At 46.2% G+C, this 26,265-nt stretch overlaps 1 protein-coding gene across 1 annotated transcript in view; it reads right to left on the reverse strand.

Annotated features, from left to right (window-relative positions):
• Positions 1–254: 254 nt before the first annotated feature.
• LOC142560021 (putative peptidoglycan muropeptide transporter SLC46) overlaps positions 255–26,265 on the reverse strand; it is a 124,938-nt gene continuing 98,927 nt past the window's right edge. Inside the window, exons 7-8 of the mRNA XM_075671767.1 lie at positions 5,665–5,711; positions 255–1,069 (exon numbers count right to left, since the gene is read on the reverse strand). Of these exons, the coding sequence (XP_075527882.1) occupies positions 277–1,069; positions 5,665–5,711 (840 nt within the window). The 3' untranslated portion in view covers positions 255–276. The remainder of the gene's footprint in view (positions 1,070–5,664; positions 5,712–26,265) is intronic.

A 26,265-nucleotide genomic window follows, 5' to 3' on the forward strand; every position in this document is an offset into this window, starting at 1 on the left:
TTTGGATTTAGCTGGATTTAACGCTGCGTTTTACGTCTTGTTGAATTGTACTATTGTTCTATCTTATTGTACATTGGCCTTTGTAATTATTAGTCCATTTTTTGTGTGCTACCAACGCCCTCCTTGCTTGGGCCCTTCCTGGGGCCTGCAGTACGTTATAAATAAATAAACAAATAATATCTTCAGATTATAGCACATGTTAATCAGACAAGAGCAAAAATGAAAAGGAAAAAAGACAAACCGTCAATGCCAAACGAGACCACGGCTTTTTATGCATCAGCGGTAACCACGCCTTCGGCCTGCCGACCTTCTGCCGCCGACCGCGACGCGTACTTGGTAGTTCTCGTCACCGATGATGGCGACGTTTCCCGAGGACGTGCGCCTGATGACGTACCGCCCGTCATAATCGTCGGCATCTTCGCTGACGTCACCCAGTTCTTCCTCATGCCTGTCGCGACGGCCATCAACGCCCCTGCTGCTGCGCGACCTACCGCCACCGTTGCCGTACGTCCTCCGCTCTTCGAACTCCTGGTAGCTTCGCCTTCGCGGCCAAGCGTCGTCGTAGCCGTCCTCTTCGAACCGCTCCATCATGTGACGCTCCTCGGCGATCAGCCGGTCTCGGACGAGGTCGTTGTGACCGCGACTCGAACTTCCCCTGCTCGCGGGGGGCTGCGCGTTGCCCAAGGCGTAGCAACAGTTGGGCGCGTGCGGTATGGGTGGCATCGCTACGCCGCCACCGTTGGGTGCGACTCCGAACTGCTCGAGGCAGTTGCAGTTGAATTGGATGTGCGTGCTGGTGCCGGGCCCGGCGCTGACGACGTTCATCATGCCGGGGCCGCCGCAGGGACCGGCACCGCTTTTGGAGGCGCCAGGCGTCGCTGCCGATGCGGCGCCAGGCTTCGCTGCCGGCGCGGCCCCAGGCGTCACTGCCGGCGTGGCGCCAGGCGTCGCTGCCGGCGTGGCGCCAGGCGTCGCTGCCGGCGCGGCACCAGCGGCGGCTGGAGCCTTGATGGCCGCAGTCTGAGCCGGGTCCATCACTTGCTCGGCGCCACATTTGCCGCAGCTGATCCTGAGACGACACAGTTACGCCTTGAGCTTTTGCCAGTCGTAAACTGAGCGACTGTAGACCGGAATCTTTTGCTCTCATCTACCCATTTTAGAGCAAGCGCTCTTAATCTGGGCCCCCGTCGGCAGCCGACGGCGCAGCCCGCGCTGGGCTGCGGTTTGAATGATGGGACAGCAGACGAGAAAGCTGCCTTGATGTAACGCTGGTCGCAAGCGTGCGTTAAGAACAGGCTGAGCGCTATCACGTTTGTTCTTTCTTTCCGCCACTCTCTGCAGTCCCCGGCAATGTATGACGGCCCATATGAAGCACTGCAAGTCCTGGTCTATAGCGAAATACAGGTATCATAAAATCATGGTGAACAGGGCTCACTAGTTCCAAAAAACAACGCTAATTATATGACCGCAGGAAAGCTTCTTAATTTGGTCTTCTACTGGTCCCGTAGCTAGCAGGACATTTTTTTTTTCTCACAACGCTGCTCAAACAACTAGGCGAACTTCACGCTATTGTAAATGACTCACTTGAACAGAATTTGCTGCATTCCTACGCAAGGGTAACCAAACATGCATTTCGCCTGTGTAGGATGTATAGGGAACGAAACCGCACCGCATGGTCAGTAACATGAAAAGCTGACGAGCCACTCGATATATCGATAGCTATATCCCAATAATGACGAGAACGCCGGTACAATGTTCATGAGATTCAAATGGCAACTTCGGTCATTCCATGGGGACTCTCTCGGAGCCATACAGTACTCACTGTAGAACTTCTCCAGCCTTCGATTTCTGCTGTGTTGACGTGGGTATGACCATTTTAGTCCATGGAGGCTCGCAACGCAAGTAGCGGTGACTCCTGCTAATAACTATTGCTGTAACGCAATTCTTTCACGCATAGCCCACTTCCTTAGGTGCGCACATACGATTATTCAAGTACCATAAAAAACCCTGTTCTACGTCAGGGTTGCTTATGCAGCGTAAAAAGTAAGCAGAAAGATAGATTTTTGTTTGTCTGTTAAAGTTAATAGCACCCCAAGTAGAAAAATAGATTAGGGCGCCACGAGAAGTCAGACTGCGATGGACAGCTCCGGCATCCCCAACTCAAGGGTATATTATGTCGTGTTTTGACAAACTACTGCGCTGCAATCGATAACTGAACAAGATTTGTGCGGACTGGAAGAAGAAAGAAAATAAAAAATAAAACGGGGCCGTCTTAGATGAGTTAGAGGAGTGACATGACGTTTGGGCTTGTACAACGAAGCATTTTCGCCACACAAGATTGTGCAATGAGTGTAATATATTTCTGTCTAAATAATCTAAATAATTATGCTTGTGTGAGCGCAAACAAACTTCGTCATGCGGCGCGACACGAGCGGGACAATAACAAGGCGGTGTTCAAGATTGTGTTTCGTTATCGCGTACTTCTAGGCTCAGTAAACATCCCCAGATGATAGGAGCAATCTTTTACTTTGCCAGAAGTGCATTTTACCGACCTAGCTGAACTTACTCTCTCTGAATGGTGCCTCTGAAATGCTCACTTTTACATTTCGTGTCTTCGCTCAAGCAATTCGTTGTAATAACTGACCTTGTCGTTAGAATTGTTTATAAATCTTGATAAAAAAAGAATAGCAAGTCATAACCTGAAATTGGAAATGATGCGGTGACATAGGGCACTGAAGTACAGAAGAACCACTGGTTACGACGAATTAGGATCGGGTATAAATTGGTACTATCAAACACGTGACTTCTTGGAACCCACTTCAAGAAGCTCCTCATTGATAGCCTCTTAGCCACTAGCATGGGCACACTAAGAATCTTCTCTTTTTCCCTCCATACCGTTATCTCCTGAGAACACTGAGTCCACAGAGATCATCAATCACGCCGTTTCTGGGTCTCCTTTTGCTGCTAGACGTTGTAGAAGTTGAGCCTAAAAAAAGGCACTGCGCTAGGATAGCTCGAACATTTTTTTCTTAGATCAAAAGCAGCATTGACTTGGCCCATAACGACAGAGTGCTAACTGGGGTCTCCCCTTCGTGCTGTCACGTCGCCTAGTTTTGCTGCTGTAGAATACGGGCCGCAGAAATTTCTCGGTAGCTGGACAGAGCGTGACTTTGTCGTCCAAAACTTTCCTCCAGCTTTCTTTCTTTCTTTTTGCCACGCGTTTTCCTGCGTCAGCTGTTGCTACCCGAGTTGCATCCCGACTATCCGCTGCTCCGAAAATACGAACGCTCTCCCCACAGGAATTTCTTCTCTGGATCGCACGTAAGGAAATTACGAGGAGCAAACTGCAAAGTTCAACCATATTTTATCTCTGTGCTACGATACCAAAATGTATATTCGCAATGTTCGGCGTAATGGTAAGAGGCAACGAGACGTAAGCGTGTCTTAGAAAAATAAAATAAAAGGAAGTTTTTGATGTCTTGGCTGCAAATCGGAGAAAGCAGAAGTTATAACCGCGACGCGCTGAGTTGATAACTACAGCATTTGTTCCGCTGCAGCGGCAAGTGGGATACAAAGCAACGGATGCATAATTAAAAGCACAGCGAATAAGATAAGGAGATAAGGAATTCACAGTTGGAGAATACGCGCACTTGACGTAGTAGAACTGCGATTGGAGAGAAGTAGCACAAGGCAGGTCCTGCATTTACCTAGTGATGGTGAGTGGAACAAGACCTAAACAACCACTGTAAAGATGCAGTATATCAGGGCTAAACAACAACTCAACAAGTTGGGGCTTCTTTAATGCATATGGAACACTTCTATTCGAAACAGTCGTCGTTGTATGCTCGGGCACCGCCACAGTGTTTGCAGCTAAGTTACATAACGTGAAACGAATGTCATTCAGCGCTTCTCAAGCTCTCAGCTAAATAAGAAAGCAAGTTTGCGGACTCCAGTATACTTAGAAGGAGACTTAGGAGATTGTTTCGAAAGGTGCTATACCATCGTCCGCGTTTGTGCTCGTTTGGGTAGTCTATGTTACAACATAGACTTACCGCAAGTGCAGAGGTTTAGCGTGCACATGTGAGACGCAAGTTCTCCATTCTGTGCTCATACGCGTTTCAATCACACGTTACGTTGACGTACGCAGAGGCAGAAGTCTATTCCAAACTGTTTCTATTCCATGTCTGCAAGAAGCCATCCACAATTGGTCAAAAAAATTTCGGGCTACCGCCGCTTCACCTGTTCTTCACGCGACGTCAGGAAAACCGCGAAAACTCACAATCTGATATGACGTGGGCACAGCGACTATGCATTATTAGACTGAAAGAAATAAAAATGTTTTCTAATTGCACTCCTTTTTCTCCATTAGCCCTCCGCTATCGGTCAAAAGTTTTCGCGCTGCGCCAACTTCTTTCTGTCACGCGGCACGTCAAAACCAGGAAATGTCACCACGTCAAAGCGACATGTGCACATTAAAGATGCATCAATATGCCCAACAAAACTCAATTTTTTTCGGAATCGCCGGAGAATGCCCCGTTCCAGAAGGAATGTAATAAATCTGCCTTCCAGTTGCTCGGGCACTGGCTACTCGAAGCTGCCGGGGAGAACGGATTTATTTGCGCATAATTTTTACGTGGCAGTATAACGTTGTAGAAACCCTTTCAGCAAATACACGACATCTGTCTGGCAACTATTCTTCGATGAGGATCTGTTTTAGCGAAATTATTAATTTTCCGTTGCACGCCATCGCAATTTTCAACCCGCCAGCGCAAGCGCAGCAAGGGCAAGCGGGCCAATCTCAGAGGCCGGTACTACCCTCCTCATCCGGTTACCTATTTCCACTGCGTTAGCTCAGCCCCATCGAAACGTTTTCTATTTCTGCGGGCTAATCATCTCCTGTCAGCCAATTTATTAATCAAAACCTATCAAGGTAAGCAATGCTATTCGCCTTGAAACATAACGAAAGGGTCCTACTATGAGCAATCGCAGCGTTTGATCGGGTGGTTCAAACAACGCTGCGGGTCACCGCCTGATGCTTACTTTGGCGGTTACGTAGCTGTGACCTCAGGAGATTTGAATAAAAACAGATCGCAACAACTTTATGTTACAGGGGCCCCGGAGCCCCCTCCTACGTACGTGAAAATAACTGCATCTTCGGATGGTCTCAGTAATGATCCTAATCCGAGCCTACGGATTCCGGAGGCAATCTGGATCCAAGTAAAAATATCTTGCCACGTCCGAACAGCTGACTGCTTTTTGAAGCAGTGAGAGGGAGAAAAGCAAAAGTTAAAGGGAACTTCCAGAAGCACAATCATCGCCGCTGTTCTCTGTGATAATCGTCCGACAAAGAAGACATCGTCGCCATTAGCGGACCGAGAGTCCGCCTTCCCCAGAGTAACTGCAAGAAATAACGGAGTCACGAGACCGCAGAGCGGCCAGGTTTCTCCGACGGCGGTAGGCGGCGCCCCTCTCGGTGCTTTGATATGGAGTCGAATGATCGGAGAGCACCATCCGAATGTGGCTGGCATGCCCCTTTTCGACCACCCGAACAAGGCCAGCCTTTCGGGGGTGCTCTTGAGCGATCGAAAACGACCCTCCGAAGATGCCGTAAAACTGTCTAACGTCTGTGGACAGGCACGCAAGCTGAAGAATCCCAATACTCACTTGATAAAAGTCATCTGTTGCGTGATCTTGTCTGGCAGCGGGGCAGCCTGCGGGGGAACAGGACAGCTCTTAGTCATGGTCAACGACTGCGCCGTGAACGGGCACGGCTGCTGGATAGCCACGTTGGACACGGCCGTCTGGACGATGGCCTTCGTGGAGAGGCGCCGCGCCTCCGCTTTCAGCTCGGCCATGCAGTCGACGCAGGGAACCATGGGTTCGGTGGCCTCGGGGCCCTCGGGAGCCGGGTCGTTACAGGGGCAGCGCTCGACCAGACGCGCAACGGCGGGACGCACCTGTGACGACGCGATCAGAGCTCATTGTTCGTACCGACTGCGCAGGCAGACACGCGCGGGCGATTTCTCATCAGAAACTTTTGCCTCATCTGCGGCGCACATTAGTCTCAAATAGGCCGTAGCTCTGACAGCTTCGAAGAAAATAGTATGAACCTATTATTGTGCTCGTAGGGGGCGTCTGTGTCTTTAGTGTCAATGTGGCAAGGGTTGGCGGCCGGATGGCAAAAAGTAGTTTCCGTCCCCGGCATATCAAAGAGCTCTGATCGCGACAGAGAGAGGAGCGCCCCCTACGTGCAGGTGACAATGAGGAGACCATGGAGGCAACCGAAAACTCTAGGAGTTAAAGCAACAAAAGAAAACAGAAAACAAAGAAACGCGCCTCTGAAGCAAGGTTGATCTACGTACAGGTGATGCGTGCACCGGTAACGATTCATCCAGACAGTCTAAGCAGCAAAGACGCGCTAGCCAACACAAACATTGACGCCGGAATGCCCATCACGTTCATGTTTTTTGCCGGTGCCCCTCCGTTCAGTTCATATGTTCTCGGCCTCCTAGATTGGCGTCAACGCCTAAAGTTACATGTCCTTGTCACACAAAGGAGGCATTGCTGCTGCAGCAGCAGGGCGAAAAATACTAGAAAGAAGAACGTGATGTGAGTAAAGTGACTCAAATATTTACATCAGTGCGCATCATGCCATATTTTGTAAAGGTGCGCAAGGACGAGAGTTACGTTTGCTAGCACTGGAGGCATAATGGCAACCAATGCTTACCTTGCTTCATAGTTCAGCTGGAGATTGACTCCACACTTCATCAGGTGATGCTTGGCAAATTCTCGCTATTCCGACAGCCTGATGAGGTTACACGGCGTTGTACACTGTGAAACAACGCCTCGCCTTCACACCCTCTTCTTATCAGTGAACCACACTCCCATATACTATAAGCAACTTAACTTAGGACGTGTCTATTGTGCCATAAGTGTAGCGCTGACCAAATGATGCCGGCAGTTGCACCCTATTGACTGGTAGAAAACACGCCACTATGCTGCAGGTATATTCTTACAGAATGAGCCTTGTGCCAACGTGTCCCCGTTTGTCTTGGAATCTAAACTACTCGAACCCAACAAGGACGTCGTGCAGTTGGTGCCCCGACTGGCGAAGGGAAAACGAGGAGTGGTGACGTGAGTCACGTGACGAAAAATCGACCAGTTACATAGCACAGCCGCCAAAACCTTTCCGGAGCACGTACAGCAGCTGCTAGAAATTTATCACTCCGACTAAGTTTACGGTGCTGTTCAGTAAATAAAAGCACAGCCTGGTACACCCATGAAAGAAAGAGGACGGGGCGAGCGCTGTAGACCGCCCTCTTTCTTCGTCCGTGTTTCAGGTTTCGCTCCTCTATATTTACTGAATATGCACCAACAAGCCCAGTAACAACTACAGCTGTTATGGGGGCTGTTTCGTCACGAAAAGTTATTCTCCAGTGGAGTACCTTCTGGACGAGGTCGATGGCGGCGTCCCTCGGGATCTTGAGCGTCTCGCAGCCCGCCGACGTCCCGTCCGGTTGTTCGACGCCGGGGAAGTGGAAGATGACGTAGTCCTTGTCCACATTGTCCTCCGGCTTCCCGGCTGGTTTCGCCTCGCCTTCCTTGGGCGCCTCTTTCTTCTCGGCAGAGCTCGACATAACTGCGCTCTACCTGTCCCGACGACCTTCGGCGTGGAACGGCCGCTTCTGCGACGAACTCAGGAATCGGGCTCACGCTGGCCTAGCCTGCTCGCCGCGGTCGCGAAGACGTGCTTAGCGCGCGGCCAAGACGAATTTGGGCGCGGTCGTCAATTTTGAGGAGCTTGCCCGGGCCGGGGCAGGGGAAGCCCGGCTAAGCTAGGCTAATAATGGAATCATCGGTGACGTCACGGACTTTCGTCTTCTTCGTCACCGTTTCGCGTGCCGCTTCTGCTGTTGGTTGCAACAAGAAGTGCAGATACGTGAGTAGGGCACATGCCAGAAATCTGGTAGTTGCGAGGCTAGAATGAGGATTATACATAATTTAGTGAAAATTAAAATTAAACTGGAAAGAATAGCAAGCTGAATGCAAGTATTAGAGTCGTTGAAACAACAAAAAATATGACAAAGCGAACGGAATTAATAAACGCAAATGCGAAATTTGGCTGAGAATTCACTTCTTCCCGCATAGCAACTTAGTCAATAGACTGTAAATGTTTTTATGACTAATGTTTCGTGCGTATACACCAAGAAAAAGATCACAGCAGGCGTCTGACAGTTTGTTGGCTGGCATGCGGCAAATAAATGGCCCGGCCCACTATGGGCGATATACGAAAAATTGGGTGATTGGAGGAGACAAGAATACATTTTAGATGATTATATATATATAACTAATCATTAAAAAAGATTATGATTTCAAATCCTGTAATTTAAAAGCCTGAAGAAATAAAAGGAAATTAAATACTGATGTAACGCAAGCGTGGCGTTGAATGAAACTAGATTTTAAAGGAAATTCTTTTAAGTTGAAACAGGAAATTACATAATTATCGCATACGCTACTGTTACTGAGGTCAAGGGCCGAAGCCTCAAAGAAGGGAACGACGAAAGCCGTCTCGCGAATAGGTGTTTTATTCCAACGCATGAAGTGCAGCAAAAAAATAAATAAATAAAGAACCCATTCCATTTTCACGCCATATGCACAGTGTGGGGCACTTTTTAAAGGAACGTCTGGCAACCCATTACACCTGAGTAACGGCACAAAAGCATGCAGCCAATGTGTCTTGTAGAGCTGTCAACCATAGGCACTATTTTGTTTCAACAAAGTGGTTATCGCTCGGTTATCGCCGGCGCGCAAGGAGGAAGCGCAGAAACGTGTGTGCTTGCAGTCACGGAGGGACACGCATGCGCGCAGGCGTCGCTCTCGACAACAGGTATGGCTCCTAGAAGCTAGCCACCATACAACAGGGGTGCGCCGCCAGAAAGCGTGGAGGCCGTTTGGCCACGCGCTCGAGCGTCCCGCAATATTTTGTGGCCGAGTGTACGTTGCCGCAAAAAAATTCGATCCATGGTTTCTGAACCCCTCTATGACGCAGCCAAACGCACTTGACCCTAAAGTGAATATTAAAAATTTTGCGTAACTTATCTTAGCCAATTACCTAATTAAGTAGACTATAACAAAAACATACTCCGAGGAGCCCCACATGACGGCAAACCATATGTATATAGTTTCATTAAGCTGCAGTTACCCACTTTTTTAAATCCTTGGTTCAAGTTACGTGAAACGCACTGTATATTCAGTGTGCTGTGATGACTATATTGATAATTTTTGTTGCTTTCAACTCATAATATTTTATATAAGGTTTTAACGCTGTTTATGACCTGAAATATGTACAGTCTTACTTAGTATTGATTTTTTCTTGGATAACGTTATGGCAATTGGTAATTTACTTTTTACATGTTTATATTGAGTTCATGTAATATGCTAACTGTATCTCGCTTGTCACAAAAGAACGATTAATTTCAATTCTAATATTTATTTATCACTGTAATCTGTTAGTTGACAATGTTGTTTTCTTTGTTATAATATCTCAAAACGACGTGTCGCTTTTACTTTTGTGCTACATGTAAGCTATACACTGTTGCCAAATTTTTTGAACGGAGCAGGAGCCTCTGTCAGGTCTCGACGCCTTTTGCTCTAGTCACAGTTTTGGTAAAGATACAGAAGAACTAAATCTTTCTTTCTATCTTTCCTTCTTTGCCTTTCTTTGTTCCTTTCTCACTATCTTTCTTCTTCACGAAGGGACCGTACTGTTAGCGAAATGGGCAGCTTACGCTCGAAACGTCGACCACTTCTCTTTTTTCTTGATTGTAGGTCATTATTGTTGTTGCTTACAAATAGTGAACTTCGCGTAACATCACTATTGCTGGCACTGAGCTCCCACTATGACGAAGTTGTATAACACACACACACAAAAAAAAACAGCGGCCACTAATGTTTGCATAAAAGCCAAATAGACTGTGCACCATGTGCTCTAAAGTTATGCAATAGAGAACATCTTGAACTCCCGAATACAGACTGAGAAATGTCTCCAGCTAAAAGTTTTTTTAAAAGTATAAACCCCATGCAAGCGATCTTGCACGCGACAGCGACAAGTGACGCGATGGAGATGGCTGTCGCGTTCACTCGTCGCCTACAAGTCAACCCCATGGAAGCGATACGCGAGCGACGACTTCGAGTGATGTCGGCGACGCCTTCCCAGTGTTGCCGGTAGGAGGGCAGCAATACAGGCGCCGAAACTAGCGTGACGCGTGCTTTATTACCTTAAGTTGATGTGTTTTACTGTAAAAAGCAGCATAAAATATTTTTGAAAGTCTTTCGGTAGGTTCTTATCCTTGCACATATAAACATTCAATGGTTTGCTCATTCCATGCGACAATCGGAAGTACTTGAGTTATGTACATCCAGTTCCGGCTTTGCGCTATTGGCTAGTCGCACATAGCACTTCCGGGCGATGAGCGACGAATTGTAGATTTGCAGAACCGAGCGATCGCGCGACAAGACCGAGCGATCTGTTCACGCGACGGCCCGATCCGTCGTTCGAAGCCGTCGCTCGTCGCTGTCGCGCACAAAACCGCGCTCATGGGGTTTAACCTTTAGCGGAATCCTATAGTTGCTTTAAAGGAATAGCAGAAATTCAAGAGAGTTGGCTGTTTGGCTAGCTGGTGCATGTTTCTAAAATCGAAAACACCGCATAGAACAGGACCAAGAAGGTAAGACAGTCTTGTCCCGTTCTACGTGCTGTTTTATTTATTTTAGAAAGCGGAGTTAGTTTATCTTAGCAGTCAAAACTACAAAAAGGTTAACGTCATTACCATTTGATTAGATAGCGGATATGCAATAAAATAGAATAAAATAGTATTTCGCCGAATTTAACCAGTACATGACGTGAAGTTGTGAAGTGATGCTTCGTAGCTTTGCTTCTAACTTTTTTTTAACTTTCCAAGCTCTTAAGACTGCAAGTAATCTTAGAAATCTTCGTTTTGTTGTGTCATTAATGGACTGTAGGCAAGAGAAATGTGCAAATGCAAAAAAAAAAAAAAAGACAGACCTGAAATCCAGAAGTGTCGACAAAAAGAAGTGATAAAAAGAAACATGGCACTAAAAGAGTTTGGAATATTTCCGGAAAAAAATACGAGAGCATTCGGGTCACCATAGAGGCTCTCGTCAGAGAACATCTGCAAGCCCCCTAGGGTGCCCGAGTGATACGGCCGAATATGCCAATTTCGAGCCAACAAATCAGAACGAAAGGTGTTCTAACCCGGGGACAGATTTGTGCTCCCGGCGTGTTATTTTTTTTTCTCCTGTCAACGAGGACTGCATCTTACAAACCTGTCCCCGGTGGGCAGATCGACAACTTAGTTTGTTCCTTTTACTTGTCATTGGTGTGAGGAACGTCCTATAGAGAATTTCCTTTCCAAAGCGGGAGGAGGCGTCGACGCTTTCCTAATGCATGCGGCGAGAATGCGTCGGACACGTGTGTTAAAAAAATGATTTGATTTAACCAGAATGTGTTAATGGTAGGAGCAACATCACGGAAAATACACTAACAAGATACGAGCCGACGTTGAAAGGTGGCATCGGCTCTCCTCTTGTCGTTGAAATTTTACGCACTGTACCTTTACCACGAATACGTACGAACTAGCCCAATTTTCCATCTCGATTTTGAGTGAATTAAGTTCAATGCGATGACGTCCGCCTTTGCCAAACGCCGAATGCAAGATTGATGGTTTCTCTTCTGGCGACTAAATGTAATTCACCAATGAGTAACTGGTAAGGAAAGTATAACCAAATGGCAAGCTTCCTTTCCAGCTGTCTTGTCGGAGAATAATTAAAACGAAACAAACGAACTCTGTTGAAGAATTTTACAGTCGCAGAGGCTCGTCAGAGCCACCACGAGCAATCGCTTGTTTCTATTTTCATTATTATTAACTTTGAATTTAGTTTATATCGGTTGTCGGCCACAAGCGAGACAGCTTCAGTGCTAGCACCAGGAGGTTTCAGACAGCGTTCATCGTCATCTGAACGCGGCTTTAATCCTATGGAAGCCCCTTGAACTCCAGATATGAACTCTCTTGCGGTGAATACTGCTATGTCAACGAATTTCGTTGGTAAAGTGAAACAACACTTCTTTTGCATTTAAAATTATTATTTCCTGTGAACATCTATTGCCATTATGAGCCCATTGCTGTTCTCTTTGAAAAAAGGTATTCCAGGATGCCTAACAGCAGTAAATAAACAAAAAGATTAAGGCCTAGCTGCTTCCTAGATTCAGTCACTGGTTAGCAATGTGTGAAGACTCATGACGTCACTGTTGCTATCGTTGCCACCATTCGTTGCGCTACGTCTGCCTATCACTGTTTTTTGGGTGGCACATTTCAGCGTCGCCTGACGACTTTCTTTCTTTTCGTCACTTTTCTCCCTAAATACATTTTGCCATCTCATTTAATGCGGCCCCATCGAACCGTGACAAGAGAAAAAATAACACTGCAAAAGGCCACAGGCTTGAAGTATCTGTGCGTGGAGGAGGTTTCAGTCACTATTATGAAAAAGGTACTAATATGTGGTTCTTGGTGCTACACAGTATTCGGTACAAGCTATGCGTGATGTTAAAAAACGCCACAATTAATGCAACGCGACCGTAATGCAAAAGGTTCGCCCTCCGAACCCCCCCCCCCCCCCCCCTAAGAAAAGAAATAAGAGGCAATTAAACTTTTTGTCACGCTAATATTCTTGCGTTGAGTAGAATAGTGAAAGCATGACAAGCATATTTTCTTTCCGCTTCACATTTGGGGATAGAGAAGGGTCATGAAAGAAAAGCAATGGGGTCTAGGTTTTACGCGCATGCTCAAAACACTATTAATGTTTTAAGTTAAGCAAACTACAACTCGGGAAGTATTTCGGCCCTTGCGATTTCGTAATAAAAAGTGCTTGCCGCTGTTGGAATAGCCAAGAGCAATATTTCTCTTTTAGTGAGATGATGCAACGAGAAGTGGAGGGGGGGGGGGCATCGGCTATGTGAATGTAAACTTAAAAGAAATGAAGATGAAGATATTTAACGACGTGAAAAGCTCCGCTAATCTAATTTTGCGTTTACGCACAGCCAAAGCACTCTCTTCGTTGTAGTTTAAGTGCACTTTCGTGCACAGATTTTCTGGGGGTCTCTTAAAGGTGAGACGAGGAAATATCCACGTCGTTACGTAACTGACTTTAGAATATTTGTGTGCTACCACAAAGAAGGGGGGGGGGGGTTGGGGGGGGGGGGGTAAAGAGCTGCAACACATATACATTTATTCGCAGTGAAATCGTTCTTGCGAAGGAAGGCAATAAATTCTGTGATTTACGGTTAAGACGACCTCTGTAGTCATCGCTATGTCCACAATGTCGTAAAGAAAGAACAATTACTTTGAGATAAAATGCATTCGCCGTCGATTTAAAAGGCAATGTAGGGGAATCTGGAGTGAGCATGAACTATAACCAGTGGCAATATCAAAAAGATGTTCTTGGCCAGTGTAATGCCGTATAAATTCGCGTAAAAGCAGCTTAAGTTAAATAATTTTCAAGAAATTTTTGTATTCAAGTTTAACCAAAGAGAACGCGTTCAGAATGTAGTAACCAGGAAACGTCCCGAGAATTTGCGGAATAAGTGTGCAAGTGAGACAACTTAGTGGCCTCAACTTATAAATTGCAGCGATCCCGGAGAAGTAAGATTGAATCGGCGAGTTGAATAGACGTGACAGAAGGAAACAAATAGACAACACACCACTCTTCAATTTAGGGGCGCAGCAGCAACTCTTTTTTGTTCTTGCCTCGGCTCTTCCGTACGGTACTTCAATAAAAAAAATTAACCATCATCAACAGCCCAAATACTGGTTCTCTCACAACCCTTACGCTGTGGGCAGAAGCACGGAAATGTATTTCTATTGTAGGAGAGGAGGGAGGAGGGACCGCTACAAGATGATCCAGGCTTTATAAGACGATGAACTTATTGGCTGTATGCCTCTTGCGCTGGCTATTCGCGATGCCTTACGGTATATATCCCAGGACACTGCTCTGTTGGGAACAGTGCGAGACCAACTTCATCAATGGGCCTTTAAGTGGAAACACTATACCCTCTAGCTTTCACATCCTACACATTCATACACAGACAGAGTAACACCGAGTGTATGCGGTATCTAAGCAGTGACACCACTGGTTCGGAAAGTCTCGCCGCGCGTGAAACACGAGCATAATAAGACACTTTTAATGCATGTTCCTGTCCATTAATTCTGGCACACCTTCGCATCACTTGCGTGAATCATTGGAGTCAAAGAAATTTCGCGTTACGCGGTTGCGTGACATATGGGACACTAATGCAACGTTCACAGTGTCACGAAATCGACTCGTTACGTCAAGAAAGAGAGAATGTAAAAAGAAATGAATGAACGGGGACGTTATCTAGAATCAGGACAGAGTGCTTGCACAAAAAAAAAAGAAACACAAATATAGATAAATGTTTCTGCTAGGAGAAGGCTGCTGCTTGTTCATGATTTTGTCACATCCCAGAGAAGGAGCAGATCCCCAAAACCTATTAAACCTGATTCTGAGGCCACTAAAGGTCTTCATGTAGTTAGGAGATAGCTGAGAATTATTGTTTCGATGGCATCGACGGCGCATCTGAATAAAACAAACAGTGACACTGGCTGCCTGTTTCGTCACTCGTCTCTAGAACAGCTTCTTTCGCCATTTAACCCCGCCCCCCCTCTGCCTTTACGGTTTTGTTTGCGTTCACCACATCTCACTTATATTCTTTTCTATCGCCCTCTCTCGTCGTTTTCACCTCACTGGAAGTCGAAGTCTGGCATCATCGACCGAGCAATATATATGGGAACAGACTCGGGAGAAAGCATCAGTGTCCCGTTTGAAATCTCGCGTGTAAACGGGTTCTAGATGCGAGCTCACGATATACGACGAGATTACCGGCTGTCGCGTGAAGTTAAGAGAAAAGAAATGCACGCAGCCGGTGACGCAATGCGCAAGAAAAACGTGGGTTTCAAAGCCGAAATCACCTCATGCTGGTTCTCCTGAAATCCATGCTGTTCTGTGAACACTGGAGATGTCTACAACTACTTTCGAATACATATAACAGACTTTCTTCTTGGTTTATATATAATATATGAAAATTCTGTTGCGGAATAACAGTGTAAAGCCATAAGCTGACCATTTTTACGGGTCTTCTGCATTTATGGCTTGTACAGACCCATAATAAATAGGTTATTTGTTGAAACCTCGCGTACTATAGACACGGTAGTGCAGCGCAAAGAAGTCGAACGACTCTGTGTCACTCGTTTAAATCTACGCTCGGTACCACTTGTTTAAATGTTGCGCCAATATGCAATGAATATGCACAAGCTCGGCCGCCTGTATACGGCCTGCTGCATTATAGGCAGTCTCTAGTGATATTGTTATTGTGGCCGAAGAATTGTGCAGCTTAATAAAACGCATCTACTTTCTGCAGACGGGCCAACAAACCTTTCTAAGAAGTTCACAAGTGGTCGATAAAAGGCTGCCACCGCGTAATGACAGTTACTCAATGACTGCGCTCGTGAAATGACCAATTGTTACAGCCAACGACGCAAAGGGCAACGCACCATCGATGGAGCTTTAGTAGTTTTAGTAGTAGAAGCATTAGTAGTAGAAATCGCCTGGCTCTTCAGCAAGGCGGTTTCACGACATAAATAAAGGAATAAAAATATTACAGTCGGCGTTAAAGGGACCAGAGTGTTTATGAGGAGGAAAATGTAGACGTGGTTGTTGAGGAAGCATAACGCAGAAGCTTCAATAACGTTTTCATGATCGGCTGTCTCCCTACTTTAATTACGATCAGTGTAACAGCTCCTTCGACGAATGTACAATGGTGAAACGCGTATCTAACCATAATGAGACAGCCAGTGCTTTGCGCGCATTCGAAATGTCAAATACAAATGGAATACTTCTCTTTAGAACTTCAGTGTTCTATTGGAAAATCTGACGTTTGATCTCTTTGAACAAACAACTATGGTCGAACATACAGTGATGCCACGGAAGTCATGCTAAGTTGACTGGAGCCTACGTGCCACCATAGAAAGTCAACACACCAGCCAATCCGAATGTGTGCATTTTGTCCAACCAGAAAATTTGATTGCCTTCCTCTCCATTTTGACACATATCTAAACATGTAACATTTCAATAAAAATACGCCTTTTCGGCTGTATTTTATCAGCAAGTATGTTTCCTGCGTTAGGTTGTTCAAAATTGGAAGCCCCGCATTCCTTTTTAAACATTCGCGTTCGATTTAGTTACGAAATCCGATTATTCGAGCTATGACCAATAACCAGTTTCTGGAGTGTTCGCGAAGATTTGCGATGATGAGAAGCACACTTAATTAGGAAACAGCTAGGGCTGTGCGGATATTCTAAGTATTGAATGTGAATTGAATATTCCTGGTCGAAGTCGTAGAATTTTATTCCTCTGGAGAAGGTCGATTCAAGGCGCACTCACATGTGCAAAGGGGTCTGTGAATCTCGCTTCTGCAAGGAGCCACCACTATTGCTTCAGAGGAACTGCACGGTACTGGTAAGGAAAAGTACAGTAACCAAGTTCGACGCGTCCAATGCTGCGTATTTGTCGAAGGAATAATTCGTAAGTAGGAACAAGGCCAGAGGGGGAGACACTGCCAGGCTGGAGCGAATCTGAAGGCTCATACGTTATGTGCTACACCGAGCTTTACTTCTTAACAGAAAGCAAGGGAGAAAAATAAACGTCACAAGACGAACGATTGCAGGACACAAAAGTGCACGCTAGGTTTTCGGCTGGTTCAATTCGCCCTCCGCCTTCTGTGAAGAAACGCAGCCATCATTCAAGGTGCACTTGTTCGAGAGCAGACTCGACTCGATCGAACACAGAGAAGCTGTACAACGCACTCCCTCTCCGCAAACCAAAATGAAAGAAAACGTAAAGGGAAAGATTTAATAAAATAGTGCTTGTTTTGACATTGTCCGAAGAGGCGAAGCAATATCTGCGCTGGATACGTTCGGGCAGCTGCGGCGCCCTTGCAGGAAACATTCTCAACTTCATTTACCACCTCCTCTCCTGACTTGGCTCTGGCAGAAGTAGCGTTCATAAGTAGACGATTAGAAGAAAGGATACAGCGAACTCGGTCAGGCGTATCGATTTACACGGCAGCTACAGACGTGAAGTGTTCATCCTTGTTCTGTGCCTTTCCTAGATCGCAATTTGTTGAAATTCAGCATGCTTTCCTTTCTTTTTTTCTCTTCAACTAAGGGATGAAGGGATAACCTGCGGAGAAAAATGTCGCTAAGCCGATGTCACCAGAGGAAACGCTGTTTAAGCAAAATGTAATCTCTTTTTCATTGCTTTTATTTTCTTCTGCGCGAGTGTTCATTGCATCTGTGTGCGAACGTCCATGTTACCAATCCCGCAACAGCTCAATTCATGCGATTCATTTTGAGGTGCCAAGATTGCTTTGTGTTCTCTCTTAAGCAGGTCGCATTAAAATGCAGGAGTTCGGATGAACAGCATTCAGGTGGAATGAAAGGAGAAATCGCAGAACTGTGCATGTTTTTATCACTCGTACTTTTTCCAATAAAAGTGCTGCTTGCTTGTATAGATGGCCATGCATCGCTCAGCCAACTTATCAAAAAGCACGGCGCATTATCTGCATAATCTCGAGCATGCTGCGCTCCTACTACATTCGCTAAATGATGCTGCACTTTGCTGTTCAAACAGTCATGCTCTTGACCACGTCACAGTAGTCGTCACACGGTATACCAGAGATATTGATGAGGCGCAAAAGGTGGTTCTTAGGCTGCGCGCGACATGATGTCAAAACATTTTACGCATTACAAGATATTCTATTGCCTGTCCGGAATGCTTCTCGCTCGCGATATCCTCTATTTGTGCTCCAGTTTTATTTCTCTTATTATTTTCCCACCTGTTCTTTTACGGTTGTCACAGCTCACTGGTTTACTTCTACGAGTTTCGACGTCGGCATCACAGCTTAATCGGAAGATCTTATAGGATAATGAAGATATGAAAACAATTTCGATCTCTCTTCGTTTCTGAAGGGTTCAACGAAGTTTCTAGAACAGAGCAATCACTGTAGCCAGGAAGTGCTTTTTATTATATACAAAAACAAAACAATTAGAAAAGTGAAATAAGAGACCTACTTTTAATTTAGAATAGCTAAGTGACGGCTTCGCTTCCTTCAACCCGTACAGTGCGTGTTAAAGGAAACTGTCAGACATCCGCTCTAAATTACATGTGCTACTTGTATTGTAATTACCGAGACAGCTGTCTTCTCTCGACTGATGGAACGAGTGTCATTGGCTTGCAAAGGATTAAATGAAACGACGAGCTAACGATATGAACAGACGACGGCTGAGTCATGTTGCGAAGCATGGGGCAAATATCATACATCCGGGGGAAGCCTTCATCTTGAAGGAGGCTTAATATAAGTTAGTGATGGTGACGGCCACGACGGAACTTGAATGCGCCTTGCATGGCACGCAAGTAGGACGTCTCGGTCCGAACCACGCATTATACTTTTGCGGCTAAATAGCTTTTCGTGCTTGACGCTGGATGGCGTGGGCATTAATTTCTTGGGCAGGATCTCAACGTAACGTCACGCTTCGTTAAACGGCGCGAGAACAGAGTTTCAGTCACATCTTCGTCACAAATTATCAAATTTTAAATTTATTTTGTTGTGTCCTTGAAGCTTCTACTTTCTTAAATTTCTACCCTCCACATCTGCGCAACGCACAGGAGGTTTTCACATTGCAGTGTAGCTATTAACTTTTGATAGCAGCGGTATTCTAGTACAAAAGAGTCACCGGCGAAAAAGAGATAAACAACGTACGCGTGACAATATCGTCCCGCACCTTCACGGAACTGAAGGCGGCCCACGTGTGACACAGTGGAATATGACCTGCTCGCCCACTGACGGCTGCGCAACGTCGTGTTCATACGCACTTCGGGAACGTGACCTCCTTGGGGAGCGGTTCGAAGACCCAATGCGAGATTGAGTGGAGACCCGCCGAGCGGTCTGCCATCTCTTCATTTATCGTCGCCCATGCTAGGACGGAGACAACACCTTGGGAGACAGTCTCCGGCAATCCAATTGGTCCTGCGCGCGTCTGAAGCAATTAACCGCATCCCTCTTTCGCATTGCTTATTCTCCTTTTGTTTCGCGTGAAGCCAAGCTGACCAGAGCCTGGCTGGTACCGGAACTCAACGGATGTCACCCGGCGGCGAGGGCAATTAGGGGCGTGTGTGGGAGCGGGCTCGGGCTGCCTCTCACATTTCGCTCCGTTCTTTCTAGACTTTCTTTTTTGCCTTTACCTGCTGTTCTGTACTTTCTCGCCATTTGGCTCCCATACGCGCGTCCAATCAGGCAAAGCGTCTCTTGGCAACGAGCTCCGCGGACCGATTGAGACGTTCGGCGTTAAAGCGCCTAGCCAATGACGCTCGCCGTAGGTATACAGCGGAGGAGAAAAAAAAAACGAACAAACTAGAATAGCTCATAACTGCATGTGAGCCGTACAGGTAGTTTTTATGTCGGCAGATGAGCGCACAAAGGGCACAAACGATTGCACTGTCTGTTTTTCGTTTTTTCATGTGCTATTAGCCGAGTATGAAATACCAGCAAGTCAGAACTTACATTACTTATTGGAAGTTTTCGGGGTTGCCAGTGTGTGGTATCATCAAGGGTGACCTAAGAACGGGACCACGCTAACCCTCCTATAGTGGCAGTCGGCTGCGGTGTTCTGATTCTCAGCGGGAGGTCGTAGGCCCGACTTCGGTCATCCCTGCCAAATTAGTGTACCCACCAGCAAAAGCATTGGCGAACTCAAATTAGGGGCACGATGAAAAATTCCGAGTGGTTCTGGTTATCAAGTTACTCTGGTGTCATAACTGGAAGATACAAATGTACTTGACAGATACAATTCCAAAGCGCTTTATGTATCAGAACCGCGATTAAAACTACACCCACGGGCGCCTCCATTTACTGCATTTTTATTCTGCTCTGGAAACGAAGTTAGCATATATGAGATCACAACTCGCATGCGCTCGTAAACTCACTTTCTATGCACTGGCTAAAGGCGAGAAAAGAAAAAGAATGTCCCAAAGTTGAAATAAGTGAAGTTACTCCCCTTCCTCCCCCCCCCCCCCCCGTTGTTACCCTGAAGGGGCGATGTAGTAGATTACATGTATCAATAAATGTTCCTGTTTAGTTTGTACAACAGTCAAAGCGCACAAACATTTTGCTCGGTTCTATACAGTGTAGGCCGAAGCGCGAAGAAAGCATGAAGGAGTGAGAAAAGAGGCAAAAACAACCAGTTAAAACATACTCCTCGGCAAAGCACAGTGATTTCCTTTCGTCTCAGCACCTAACATATCATTAACCTCATCGCCATCCTACTTATTTTCACTGCAGAACAATGGCCTCACCCAGCGATCTCCAATTACCCAGCTCTTGCGCCAGCTGGCCCCATCTTACGCCAGCTGGCCCCATCTTACGCCATCAAATTTCCGGATTTCATCACACCACGTAAATGAATGACGCCCTCGACTGCACTTTCTTTCTCTCGGCGGCCATTCTGTGGCTCTTAATCAGTCACGGGTTACCCGCCGTGCCTGTCACGTGACCTGCCCAGCTCCATGTCCTTATTGTCAACTACGATTTCGGCTAAGCCTTGTTCGCTCTCTAATCCCCACCAGTATCTTTCAGTCTCTTAAGTTTATGCCTAACATTTTTCGTTCCACGACGTTACACATGATGAATATCGAATAGCTATCGTATTAGAGAAGACATGAGCTCAATAAACAGCTCAGCAAGAAGCTCGATTTCGTGCAATGAAAGATAGCCTGGAAATACATATCCTACTGGAGCTGTTCGACATAAGCAGCGAGAGAGAGCGCCCTTGTTCATTTTGTTCCTTGACTCCATGTTGCAGCAGTGAATACAGCTCGACCGAAAAATACTATGCGCAACCCGCACCCCCCCCCCCTCGTCAATAACAAAGAATAAATTAAAGCGGTTACACACACAAAAAAAGTTTAACCACGCAAGCAAGAACTTAATGATTTCATTACATTTGCAACAACGCAAGAGAAACCATAGAGAGAATGCGCACAACACCAAATGTGCTACACATATAAAATATATTTAGTGGCCAAAGTGTTTCATTAAACTATGTTGATAGTCCCAGCGCACATGGTTGTGCTTTTCTCTCCTATTGTGCATGCGTCTTCGAAGGCTGTGTTTCATCGTTTGTCAAGCTCCGTACCAACAGGTCCAGCACCACACACTTCCAAGAAAGAAAAGCCTGCGGATCCGTCTACGCTTAAGTCTGGATACAGTGTTGAGGTCACTTACGATCTTCAGCTAAGCGATTAGCACTCGCATCGTCGTGTCATACCGATCAATTAATAAGGGAAAAATAAGGCATCCACCCAATCGTTGCAGTTGCTGCAAAGGAAACCCATACTGGTTCGTCGAAAAAGCCTCGCAGTTGAATAAAAAATGCCTCCTGGTCCCGGACTCGAACCGGGGACCACCGCCTTCCCGGGGCAGCCGTTCTACTATCTGAGCTAACCAGGCGTCTAGCAGATGGCAGGGCAAAGTCGAAGCTATCAACAAATCGAAGCAAAGTCAAAAGTTTGACGTAGTGGTTCTGTGCGAACCGACAAGGTGGATGCCTTATTTTCCTTTTATTAATTACTTCTCTCCACCTCGCGGTTTTTCGCAGAACTCTTACCTATCTATTGCGTAGCATGTATAGTGTTTCTTTTTAAAATTATTAATGAACGTCATATTTCGCCGATTCGCTCGCACTGCGGATATTCTACGAAGCCGAACATTTCAAGCGCTGCGAGCTTCATTGCGGCCTCTAGTCTGCGATGGAATTCGAATGCAGTCGAACTCGGCCACATTCGAGTCGAGTTTTCAAGAAGCGCAAATAAAACGGGCAGCTTGTATAGAGCTATACCACGACCATCTGTCCAGCTGCGTCAGCAAAAAGGCGGGAGTTACGACAACGACCTCCTGGAGATGACAGCGTGTATGCAGGTTGAATAGTCAGAGAAAAGACGACCATTCAAGCATGTCCCCCCCCTCCCCCCATCCAATTTTGTAGTCTCTCAGCCTCAAAGCAAAGTCAGTAGCTCAACACACCCTCCCTATTCAACTGTCCCTCTTATAAAGAAAAACAAAGCATGAATAAAGAGGAAGCTTAGATGTTGTGCGAAAAAAAAAATATTGTATACTGACTTGCGCTACCGCGTCTCTGCGAAGCTTCTGAACAACCAGGCATGTGCTGAATTCCGTGAAGCGCCCGTCCGGGTTAAGGTTTAGCAAGATAATTACACAGTGTAGTCAGCTGTGGGCTTTGGTAGCAGCGACGCACAACTGAGCACCAGTTGCTGTGAAGGTTCCGCTAACTACGAAATAAAATAACTGCAGTTACGAAGTAATGACTACACTTTAAGGTAAACGAAGTTGAGTGACGTGGACGTGCCGCAGGCCTCGCTGTGAGAGAACGAACTTAATACAACTCCTCTTTTCGAGAGAACAGCACAGCATTTGTCTGGGACGTTGTTATAGCATTTTCTTCTGGCAGTCAGCCCCGGGCAATTTCAGGAAGAAAGCAGTAATTGTTTTCTCTGTCTAAACGTAGTCCGAGTTCGACTAAAAGATTGGTGCACTGCAAAAGACACTTACTTACCTTCCCTGTAGCCTGAAGAAGGGGAAATTTTCTTTTATACACCTACGTACACGACAGGCACAGAAAAGAGAGAAACTGGCACAACATCTCATAACTGTGGCCGTTTTATTTGAACAGAAATACAAAACGACAGCTTCTGCTTCTTCGGCTTGCGTTAAGACCAGAATGTTTTACCAAACCATATAAGTGCTAGCATGAACCTACGCAGAGGTGCTACAGCGCGTCGACGATAATGGAAGTAGAGCAGATCGCGACATTTCGGGACAGTTTGCGGCAGCTTGCTTTCTTTTCTTTTTTTTTTTTTGGCGGGCCAAGAGCACACAGATAGGCTGCATAGAGGCACGATAAAAAATATGAGCGACCTTTCAGCTGACAGCCACCAGCTTACCTTAACCGACTGCGTTTGCCTGCATGCTATAAGCAGGTCGGGTTGTTTGAAACCAGTTGTAAGTAAACTTCTAACCAATTACGTGCGCCTGGTCTCATTTCCCTCGGCGGTACGCTCGCTCAGCCCACGCGCTAGCGGGGCAGTAGTTGTTCTGACATGTTGAAGCATAAAAGTTAAACGACCTAAACACAAGGCGTATCTCGTCGTCTTTTGCCCGCATCGTTTAGCGATTCACCGCCTGCTTCTTTGCCAATCCCCCATAGTGGGTACGCGCCACTGTCTGGGACACAACAACAACAACTCCACTGATCCGCACACGCTTGCACGACCTCGACCAAGCTCAATTCCACAAGCCAGCTCTATTCACTTAATTCTGTCGATGTCACGCATTATTGCTTTCAACATCATAAAAGAAGCAGCAACCGAGACAGCTACGTTCTGCGAAGTCTACAGGGGAACCGCGCGAAAAGACGAAGGACAAGAAGGGGAACACACCAATTCTGACTGATGACTGAATTCTTTATTAAGAAAGAAACATACATATATATCCTAACAAAACAAAGGTACATCACTACGCATGACCAAACAGGAATGAGACACCGATTATGTTTCCCCAGAATAACTGCGATTTTAAGATCTGTTAGCTCTGCCTCAGTCAAGGCCAAAGACGGAGTGCCGACGCGAGACGCATCATTCGCTGCGATAGCAGTAACCACAAAGATTCCATGTGAACGAGTGTCATTCTAGCGTTTGTGGATCGCGCACGGCAAAATGGCAGGCCCCTTAGTACGACACAGATCACATTCACTGCAATGTAAGGCGAAGTTGTTGCCCGTAGAATGCAGTCGTCAGTCAGCGCTGGTTTGTGTTCCCCCACGGTGTTGCAGTTATACTTTCTACAAACTTTCGTTTACCTCATTCACACTAGACTTGCACAGCCATGCCCGAAAAAAAGTCCTTCCAGTTACTTTTATCTTTGCTTCATGCTTCTTACTCGCCGTCTCTCTTTCTGTCTTCTCTGTTGCAGCAGGTGCCTTAAACAAAAGTGACCAGCCTCTGCCTGTTCTCTTACAACACCCTTTAACGCTCTCCTCGCCTCAATCTGGGCCGCCCTTACCTTGTCCTGCTTCTACATCAGCAATCATTATTTCCTCTTTTTCATCTTCAACCTGCTCTTTCGAAAACACGCACACACATGAAGAAAGAAATAAGACCAGGCAGACGCACACCTTTTCAAGGCCTCGACAAACAATAGAAAAAGAGGAGGTAGAGGAGCAAGCCGTGAGATAATATTTCTTCGGATTTTCTCCGAGGTTAGCTGACACCAGACGCTCGGCCCCTTTGGCCCGCGGGCTTCGATTTTCCAATACGGCGCAGGAAGGCTGCTGAAATATGGGCTATCTCCTCGCCGGCTGGTGGCGTCTTGTGTGTAGCAGCGTACGCACGTGCGCGTCGAAGAAGTACAGTGCACGAAATAAAAAATAAATGAAGTCGAATCGATATAAAGGGTAAACCTTCAGATTTCTAAGGAAAAGGTGGGGAGGCACACAAAGCTGGCCTCTACACTGAGCGGATGAAAAAGCGCCCGAGTTCTGACAGCGTTTACGAACGATTTGAGCAGATGTGGATGGCCTGTATTTTAATGGCTATTGTTCCCGACACACGTTAAAAATAACGCGCCAATGATCCCTTCGACCACGCGGGCCTCCTTGAGACCTTGTAGTTATGGGATGGTTCAAAGAGTCTCCACATCACTACGCGTGGTCAAAGCCTGTCTGGAGCGTGCGTCTAGCGTCTGCATTCCAGACAGACCCCATATTGGCTTGCAGCGTCGCCTGCTTTATGTCCCGAAGAGCAGACGACGAAGTAAGTGTTGTCAACGATTGAGAATTTTGAGAGAGAGAAGACGCTTCGTAGGTATGTCATCTCAATCTACAGATTGGTTGAGACAGTCACTACGGGCATGACCAGAGTGGCGTGCATTGGTGGTAAACACAATTTAACTGTTATTAGCCGTGAGGCCATCTCCAAAATTCACGACATATTTCGTGTCCGCTGTCTGAACATATTTCTCGCTCCTGCGGACGATTATTGTTTTGTTCTTTGCTTGCCCCTGAGGGCAAAGGGCAGCAAATACACCTTGACGCAAACACCAACGAAACGCACGCACATACGCACATACACACACAGGCGCGCCACCCCACACGCCAACTATAGAGAACTTAGCACACTCCGTGGAATCAAATACTGCGGCAATCTACCCAACTGTTAAGATACTGCACCGTTTTAGTGCGATGCTGTGCGAATGAGAACGGCAGAGGGCCCACCCGCACCAGTGAAGAAAACAGAAGGTAATCCTTGGAAGCGCTTTATTATTTAAGCTGCAAGCTACCTACAGAGGCACGTTCATCACAGGTCGAACGTTTAAGCTTAGCAAGTTTTTTTTTTCATTTTATAATCTTTGATTTTTATCTGTCGAGAAACTCAGTCATTTATCAGGACAATTTGAAAAGAAGGCAAGTTGTTATGGCTCTCTAATGCAGTGCAACCTTATTGCCCTCTGTATCTGCCGGAAGACAAGGCGAGAGGAAAGTCCGAGGTCCATGTCGTCTTCCCGTACACCGCTTCATCTTTCGAGTCTTTGCACCACCCTGAATTTTTCATGCCTTGTCTTGGCGCACTATACCTCTGTGGCGGCGGGGCTTATTTTCGAAGAACGTCCATTCATCCTTAAATGCCGGCTGTAGGGGCTTCGTTTCTTAGACTACACTCTGTGCGGCAACATTACGAGATCAGAATAACGAAACAGCTAAACACAATAATTTTCCTGTGTTGTTCATCTGCGGAAGAGTGAATAGTGTTTGTGAGGAAATTGGTGATCTTGTTTAAGAGGAAGCTTTAGCTCGGGCCCAACTCCGACGCGGCCTAGTCAAATACATGTAAAATGTAAAAACGTTTTTCTGAGGTAACCCCTGGACTGATTTTAATGAAATTTGTTGTATTTGAGAGAGAAAGTTAAATTCTAGTGACTGTTGGAAGCGGAATTTCGACTTAGGCCTTTAATTTTGTTAAAAGAATTTTCAAATATTCGACAGTCTG

This window comes from Dermacentor variabilis, chromosome 10 (assembly GCF_050947875.1).
Source record: "Dermacentor variabilis isolate Ectoservices chromosome 10, ASM5094787v1, whole genome shotgun sequence".
NCBI lineage: Eukaryota > Metazoa > Arthropoda > Arachnida > Ixodida > Ixodidae > Dermacentor > Dermacentor variabilis.